The following is a 9,251-nucleotide window of genomic DNA, read 5'->3' on the forward strand; positions in this document are numbered from 1 at the left end:
GGAATTTACCCAAAAGCTTAACACCTTGATTGCCGCCCGATTTGGGATTTATGAACACTATCACGGGTATGACATCGGGCGATGGGATGGGCTTCACGATGAAGGCGCGTGGCTCTTTCTTCTCCTCCTTTTGTTTTTGGCGCTTACTCGTGCCCTTCTTTTTACTCGTACCTATTGTAACATTGCTTTTGTTGTTCACTCTTATGGAGGACTTGAAATTTCCCTTAGTGGGCAGTTTGACAATCCAAGAAGGCGGCACAATAATGGGTGCATAGTTGCCTGAAAAAAGTATTAAAGTGTTTAAAAAAAAAATACCACTATCCACTATTCTTTTTAAAAGTGCTCACTGAACTTAGAAATTTAATAACAATCACAACAAGCGACGTTTTCAAAAAATGTATGTAATTATTTTGAATATCACATTTTATTTTTATATGCTTCATATTAGTAAAAATAAAATTTATCGAGCCATGTGTTATCTAAATTATTCTTGGGCAACAGTTTGTTGTTGCTTGTACCCTAGTCCTACCGCAAGTGCGTAATTTTGGAAATAACTAACGGCATCGTCCCACCTTGCAAGCAATCTTTATCCGTTCCTACCCCACAAAATTAAGTCATGGCGATTGGCAGCAACTCTAGAAGCTTTCAGGAAAATGTGCCCACTCACTTTGCTACAGATACGATGTGAACACAAAACGCATGCAATCACTTAAAGTGCGGTGGTGAGCACGCCTGCGAAATTCATTGCAAGCGAATGTGGACTGCAGCGAGCATGTGTGTGTAAGTGTTAGCATGAGATTTCTTATGTATGTATACGTGTGTACGTACGTACATATGTACTTGTACTACTTGCACTTTTAACGAAAACTAACCGTAAAATTTTCCAATCGATTCCTATGGCGTAAGCCAATTTTTAACGAGTGGTTGTCGGGGCGTATGAGCAACATTCGTTCATCTGATTCAGATTACTGATATGTACTTGTACATACATTTAGATATTTTTACATATACTAGATGTATATCCGTAGCTGCATATAATGTCTAATTGCTGAAATTGAACGGTTGTCAAACGCATTAGTCTAATTGCTGTGCGGTGAGCTAATGCAAATGCATTGATATGCCAGCTGGTGGGTAGAGGATATGAAATTGAAATCGGCGATGTGGGAAGTAAGAAGTTTGCAATTGCCTGCGTAAATGTGTCACTGAAGAGTCCTATTTCGGAATATTTACCTTCGTTTAGCCTTATATCGGTCCAACTATTTATGTTTGCGGGGATGACTAACATTTTTATACATGAAAGTGTTTGAGAAAGTGTATAGGTATATAATTTTCTAAAAGATGAACATTTTCGTTATCTTATCACTAGGGCTCGGAATCTCGTGCACTAAAAAATCGAAAATATGCGCATATAATATCGATTGCTGAGTGGAAGATCGACCTATCTCGTCAGTCAGTTCGAAAACGCCCTATCTCAAAAAAATTTTCCAGAACGCCCTATTTCAGATTTTTTTGAAAGACGCTCTATCTCAGAATTTGGTTGAAGAATGCCATATCTCAGAATTCGGCTCAAAAACGGCCTATCTCGCTTCAAAAAGTATTGAAAATGTGCTGACATAGGGCGTTTTTGAATCGGCAGCTGAGATAAGGTGTTTTTGAAACGAATTCTGAAATAGGGCGTTCTTCAACCAAATTCTGGGATAGAGTGTTTTTCAATAAAATTAAAATATGTATGAAGTATTTTACGTAAAATGTCCATGGTAAAATTGCGAATATCTCGGATCAAGCTGAAAACTGGTGAAATTACTATCTGGTCCGAACAAAGTTTTTGCTTTCTTTGAAATTTTGAAAATTTTATGAATTTTGCTTCTCACCGCTCACTGTCATATGTGCATGTAATAAAAAAAATCGAACATGTATTTTTATTACCGTGGGCCGAAAATCCGCTTTTTTTAGAACTTTGATTGGTAATAGCAAAAATATGGTTCATTATGCTCTAAAAACAGTGTTTGTGAGAGATGACAATTTTTGATCAATATCTTAGGCCCGCTCAAGTCCATCAAAGTTCAATGTGCTCAAAAAATAAAAATTAATAAATACATTAATTAATACAGTTTTTTTTTTACTAAAATTTCAAGTATCTTCGAATGTATTAGTCCTACATAATTTGGTGTATGGACCTTTTTTGTAGAGAATCGAAGTAAGCTAAGACAAATAAATTTTTAGCACTTTAATTTTGATGGACTTGGACGAGCCTAAGATATTGACCAAAACTTGTCATCTTTTACACAGATTGTTTTCAGGACATAATGAACCATATTTTTGTTATTACCAATCAGAATTATAAAAAAGTGGATTTTCGGCCCACGCCAGTGTTTATTATGCATTTTCTGATGCTCTTTCAATTGGCGAATTTGGTTTTTAACATTTTGATTTTACCTTGATTTTCAATATTTAAAAATAAATATGCAAATTATGGTTTTCTTCCTAAAAATCGATACGCATTTACACAATGGCCTCATTTTTTATTTTCGATTTCAAAAATTCCCTACAGCGCTAACCCGGTTTTGCGTTTGTGTAGTTGACCACGGCCCGTCGCAGGGCGCTGTAAAGTACTTTTTTGGAAAAATACAATTCTTGGCCTTACACACAACTTTTTTATTAGCTTTTTATTAAGTTTCACCTGTTTGTAATCAAATTTTTCAATAAATTTTTAACCAACTTCTCGATGAGCTAGGGACTTCATACTTCAAACTTAGTTCAGAACCCGATGACAATGCAATATGAAAGGTGGCACAGGTGTCAAAATATTTAGAAACCTCGTATTTACGGCCCGATTTATTTCATATTTAGAACGGAGATATATTACTTAAACGGAAAGATTTTTCGAGTCGATTTTTTTTTTTTATTAAACATCATTAGTTTCTCCTTGTATTGAACATACATATCGAGAAATCATTTTTCATGAAAAGTTAGTTTCAAACCGATTTTTATAGTAATTAAACGTACCGTTTCAAGGAATTGAGGACTGTAATGGTTACTTTGTAAAATAGTGCTTAAAAACCAACTCCAACATTTGAAAATTGTGTAAAAAGTGAAAACTTTTGGGGTGTTGGGCAAATGCACACAGTCTTTAAAGTTGCATATATAAATTGATATATAGACTACTCGAAAGATCTCAGTTTCTTCTTTCTTAAGCCTGTGAGAAATTGAACACTAACTCAGTTACTGGCTTCGTACCTTTAAAGGAATGAAGAAGCGATTTTTTAACCCTAAGTGAAGTCTTTTAGGGTGTTGGGCAAATTTTATATTTCGATACTTTTTTAACTCGACTAGACCTACAAGAAAATTGACATCGCTTCGCAGGTATTTCTACTTCATTCTTCCTTACGGCACTGTGTAATAGCCACCATTAACGATTAAAATATATATAGGGATACAATTAAGGCGACATTTACATATGTACGTCGTTTAAAATATGTTTAACTCAGCTTTTGCGAAATTTTTGATTGATTACATGAATTTATTGTATGAGAATTACAAAAATTTGGGCATGTATTCCTCTTGTAAAAATGTATTTTTTTGCTCTTAACTGAGACTTTTTAAGAGTTATCAATTTTCTTGTGAAAAATTTAGGAAACTTGCTGCTTGTAGTTTAAATAAATTTGGATAGGTATGTTTATACTACAAACCTACCTACAATTTCATTATATTTGAAATTGTTTACTCTTTGAAATTCAGTTATACAATTACTTACCCAACGAACACTCTTCGCCAATTTTCGCTTGATTAAAGCAAGATTCCTTATTGTGGTAGACTTCGTGACACCAAGCGCAGGATAATGCAACTATTTCCTTCGAGCCAAAAAGTTTACCTTGCACAGCCTGTACAAAATAAAGTAAATATTAAGAAAATGTAAAGTCAATTAGTTTCGGCATGTTAGATCAGTCTCTGACAATGTACTAAATAGTGAATGTAAGTAGATACAGTATTATCAAGAGAATAATACTGTTCTTAAGGTTTTCTATCTAAGTCTCAATTGGGCTGTGTTAGCTTTCTATATATATCTTTTATATGTACGGGTACAGGGTCAAAGCTCTTTCTGGGCAATACTGCTCTAAATGAAAAATATTTGTATACTTCTACCAAGAAAAGTTTGTTAGTATTTAACCATTACAAAAAGCTTTTTTTTATATAAACTTAATGTAAGGCACAATAAATCTTGAGGCCGCAGTGCCTTATCCCCAACAGCAAGGAACGATACTAAGCTATAAAGACTTCTTAAGTATAACGGCGTGCACACTTCTAAACGGTGTAATAAGTACGAAAATATACTCTGCAAAATTATAAAATCTTAAATATACATAAAATGATCTGACTCCATGAAACCACTTCTTATTTTGAATTCACTTTTGCTAGTTTCACCTTAAAAGCTCAATCTCTCAATATAAAGTTAATAAAGTTATAATTGCATGACTTGCCGTAAAAATGAAAACTATATACATACAAATGTGCAAAGTCAAATGAAATTGCATACGAACCATAGAATTAATAATAATAATAATAGATTGGCGCTTACACATATGTTAGTGTTTGGCCGAGCTTCTCCTCCGCTTTGTGGCGTGCGCCTTGATGTTGTCACACAAAGCGGAGGGACCTACAGTTTTACGCCGACTCCGAACGGCGATTGTATTTTTATGAGAAGCTGTTTTTCATGGCAGAAATACACTCGGAGGTTTGCCATTGCCTGTCGAGGGACGACCGCTGTGAAGAAAAAACCTTTTTTCTATATTTTTTTTGCGATGTTGCTTTGACCAGGGTTTGAACCCAGGCGTTGCGGAGTGGAAGCGCGCACTGCTTACCACTACACCACAGCGGCCGACCATAGAATTTCTACAACAAAAAATCTATACTCGCTTAAAATTTTTAAGTGAGTGTGAAAGTGCTTAAATTTGTGCTTCATAGCTTCATTTATAGCCATTGCATTACTTCAGCTACAACTCATAAGGGATATATGTAGATATTTGCATTAGACCGGGTCGGTCCTCATATATACGTTTATGACAAAAAATTCCCTTTGAAAGTAAGATTTTAAGCGAAGGGAGTAGTTAGAAACTTTTTCTCGCGATTCTGCTAACAAGTAGAAGAAATTAAATATGTTGTATCTTAGCATCTTAAAAAATGCATAACATACTATATAACATATGTATGTATGTAAGTTTAGGGGTATGCATGTATGCGCACTGAAAGTTTGTAAATATTTTTGAGTGTTTGGAATGTGACGCGCTTATACCTCTGGCGTATAGAAGGCAAGAAAGATCAATCTATAAATATAAAATCTGCTTTCGATGAGCTTACATGGAAGTTTCGGCAGCTAGAAATCTAAGTGTTCATACATATACATGCTAAGGAGAAGTGTTACATACTTAATATGACAGTTGTAACGGTGAATCTGACGAATTCGACGAGTTTTTGCAAATTGTGTAAAACTGTTCCAAAAATTACTTTCCCGGGAAATTTTTTGGGTAGGCAGTAAAGAAGTAGCTCTATATCTCCTAAACTCCTCAGCCTTTACGAAGCATTTTATTACCAACTACTCTGACAGTCGTTTAAATTCAAAGGTTCCACATCCAGTGTAGCTTTCGAGTGTAGGAGAGTCCTAAACCAGCCAGAATCACAAGTATGTGTATTATAGTGGAGTGAAATTACGGATTTTTTTTTGTTGAAATATGAAGAAAGTTGACTTTCTAGTCCAGAAATAAGGGCATACGATGAAGCCAACAACATTTTGCACCCCTATTTCTGGGTCAGAAAAGCAACTTTCTACAGGTAGGAAAAAGCGATTTCTAAAAGAAGCATAATATAACTCCACCCTAATGAACATCGTATTCAAAGGAGAGAACTTACGCGTAAAAATAAGTCCTTATATGATCTGTTCTCCCGAAAGTGGAAAGGAAATACCTTGCAATTGTGCCCGTTTCATATAAAAAAGAGTAATTAAGGAAATCAGGGAGATGGTAAGGCCCTCTACAATTCAGCGAAGGCCTTCTGCAAGTACTTTTTAATCCTTCTTTTTTCGACTGGGTATATATCTATACATTTTTACATACATATGTATGTATATGTATATGTCTTTTTCTCACTCTTCTGCAAACCGCTATTTGCTGTCGGTTTCTCCATTTCCAATTATTTTGTGTGTTTCATTTCTTGTTTTTGCTGATGCTACTTTCTGTTAACGATAATCGACGACAATGGAATGCTCGGACACCTCAGACGTGCCAATATTTTCAATATTCCAGAAAACGTGAAAATTTCTTGGTAATTCTTGTTGCATGCAACATTTACTATTCAATGTGGTTGGTTGCTGCCACAGACATCGTTACCTGCTCTACACTTAAATTATAATTTAGTATGCTGGCAGTGTGCAATCGATGTTGCTAATGGAGATGTTTATTAATAAATTCCATGAAATCTGGTTAAAGGATAAGACGAGCTCGAAATATGAAAAGATAATGGCGTGGTAGGATGGGCAGCTTATGAGCTTGAATAATTATATAAATAATTGGAAATGAATTAAATTTGGCTAGAGGTTTGAAAGCGTTCATTGGCATGCACTGCAGGAGTGATTTTGCGGTTTAAGTAGCGATTTTCACAAATTTAGTTTGCCAATTCAATATAATCGCTTACTTAAAAGCTTTCAAGAATTAATTATGTACATATACACTTGCTATGATATCGTCACCTAAAGGTGAAGAGGTGCCAAGTCCAGTCGATGTTATTTCGTATTACCTGCCATTCTGTGTCAAAAACTAAAAACTGGACTTGGCACCCTTTCACCTTTTAGTAGCGATATATTTCGAACAACATTCGATTTACTCACCTTTCCGCACTGTTTGCATTTGCCCTTTTCCATTTTGCGATGCACCCAGTGATGATGCGTTGTCGATTGTTCCCTGTATTGTCGAACGCCTACGTCTCGATATGTTGGCTTACATGCTAATTGAGTCTTTTCATTGACGATTGGAATGCAATTCTGATGTGCAATTAATTGGCAGGCCGAGCATTTCATGCGTTGACCACTTTTCTGTTGTTGCATAAACAAATTAAATTAAAAATGTAAAAAAAAATTAATTAGTAAGTATAAGTAGAAATCCTTGACTGCTAACATCGTGCGACTAAAATCAACTTTTTTTTGGGTTTTCAGGAAAAATTGCATATGGACGTGAAACTATAAATTTTATGTAAATATTAATGCTGCATACTCAGTTTTTCATTTTCTCATCAATTTAATTTCTGATAGAATTTTAAAGTTTCAAAGCACTAAATTTTTCGAAAAATGGCTTAAATACTTATTTATACTCACTCTACGATATTAATATAAATATCAAACGAAAGAGGAGAATATCTAACTATTAAACAAAAATTTAGTTTACTTTTCGCCAGGACAATTATACTACAATAATATTCCAGTATAGGTGGAAATTGTTTTAAAAAATGTGTCTGTTTGTTTTATATAAACATCTCAGTGGATTGTTTGATTTAGATTCAGATCATGCAGAACAAATATAGTGAAATTTTGGAAAGGTGTAAAATCTTTAATGTGAAAACGAAAGTTATTCCATTTTGCAAATGTTCATTAAAATTGAATTTGACTGTAAAACAGATGACAGCCCCTTCGAAACTGTTTTCGTAATAAAGCTTTCTCAAATATGTTTCGTTCGTGATCTATATTGCAATATTTCATTAAAGTAACAGAATAAATTTTACTCGACTTTTAAAAATATTTTCGAAATAAAGCCTCTTTTGTTGGACTTGTCATCATCATAATATCGTTAATTAAAATTTAATTTTAAACCGGTGGCAATCCGTTTTAAAAATATTTTCGAACCCTTCGAAAGCCTAGCCGTACATATCTATTAACATGCATATTCTAATCTTCATTTAACTTAAGGAAAAATTGTGTTTGACTTCAAAACAAGTGGCAACATTCTTCAAAATATTTTCAGAATAAAGCTTCCTTAAACATCATTTGTTTTCCACGCACATTGTAATACTTCATTTAACTTATTTAGTTAAAACTTATAATTTAAAATTGAATTTAAGAATTTGATGAGGTGGCAACCCTCTTTAGAAAATATGCTATATGTTATTCTAAGCCATAAGCTATCTCTAAGCTAAATTTTATCCAAAGAATGAGAAACAAACATACTCACTCACAAACTTTCGCATTTATAATATTAGTGGAATTACTTATTGTATTCATTAGGGGAAACGGATACCGTTGCGTATACTTTATTTCGTTGGAAGAAAGTTAAATTCGTTTTTTTTTACGTTTTTATATTTAAACCTATTTTTTTTATTTTGGCCTTTTAGCAATACTAACTATATAAAATCTATATTTTCCGTGAATATGAATTTTTCCTGGATAAATTTTACTGTCGCACGGTGAAATGATAAATGACTTAAAAAATTAAAATAAAAATTTCTGAGGTTTTCTTATTTTAAGTGGCTGCCATCAATGGTGGATTGGTGCACTTATACCGGTTATTCAGTCTAATATTCTAAACTTTAGAATGAATGCTTTAAAAGCTGAACGACTTAGCTGCTCTAATGAATTAGATTTTCCTTCTGAATTAAGTGATTTATTTTAAAAAATTAACGAAAGAAAGAGAAAATCGGAAAGCTGCTTCTTCGTTGTTCATCTATGCTTTTTATGAATAAGTTCAGAAAATATTAAAACATAGTGTCGAAAATTATACGCTTAGAGTGATTCGGCGAAATTACAACTAGAAGTTCGAGAATAATGATTTTGTGTATATTCCCACAAATTATTAGCTATAAAACTAAGTACTAAAGAACTTCCTTGCAGGGATACGTGCGCTCTTGCGGATAAGTTGGCATGCGCGTGTACGATCGTGTGTAGGCGTGCGTTCACGCGTGCCGGCATGCGTATGAGTGCAGCGTAATATTTAATGTGTGTTAAACACGCAATAACTGAATTACATGAAACAATTTTGTAATTGATTTAAATTGCTTTGCGCCGCCTTATTGTGCTGCATAAGCGCGAGCATTCATTCGCATTTTAAATGAGCTGCATTTAATTAAATTTGAAGCTTTTAGTCTGATTAATTCCGTTCGTTGGCAGAGCCGAATAATGTTACTTATGTACATATATATGTATGTATGTATGTATGTATAGTCATAGTTTAAGAGTAATTAGCTGCCACACTTTACTGAAAATACTAGTAATTAAC

The 9,251-nt window shown here is 33.9% G+C and overlaps 1 protein-coding gene across 1 annotated transcript in view; it reads right to left on the bottom strand.

The window, feature by feature from the left end:
* Nucleotides 1-9: 9 nt before the first annotated feature.
* Nucleotides 10-9,251, bottom strand: part of LOC108378176 (eye-specific diacylglycerol kinase-like) — a gene marked incomplete at both ends in the record, with an annotated part of 11,130 nt that continues 1,888 nt past the window's right edge. The window contains 3 exons of the mRNA XM_017634468.1: nucleotides 10-279; nucleotides 3,755-3,881; nucleotides 6,878-7,081. Of these exons, the coding sequence (XP_017489957.1) occupies nucleotides 10-279; nucleotides 3,755-3,881; nucleotides 6,878-7,081 (601 nt within the window). The remainder of the gene's footprint in view (nucleotides 280-3,754; nucleotides 3,882-6,877; nucleotides 7,082-9,251) is intronic.

This window comes from Rhagoletis zephyria, unplaced genomic scaffold (assembly GCF_001687245.7).
Source record: "Rhagoletis zephyria isolate East Lansing unplaced genomic scaffold, Rhagoletis_zephyria_1.1 Rzeph_scaffold_13506, whole genome shotgun sequence".
In the NCBI taxonomy this organism is placed as follows: Eukaryota; Metazoa; Arthropoda; class Insecta; order Diptera; family Tephritidae; genus Rhagoletis; species Rhagoletis zephyria.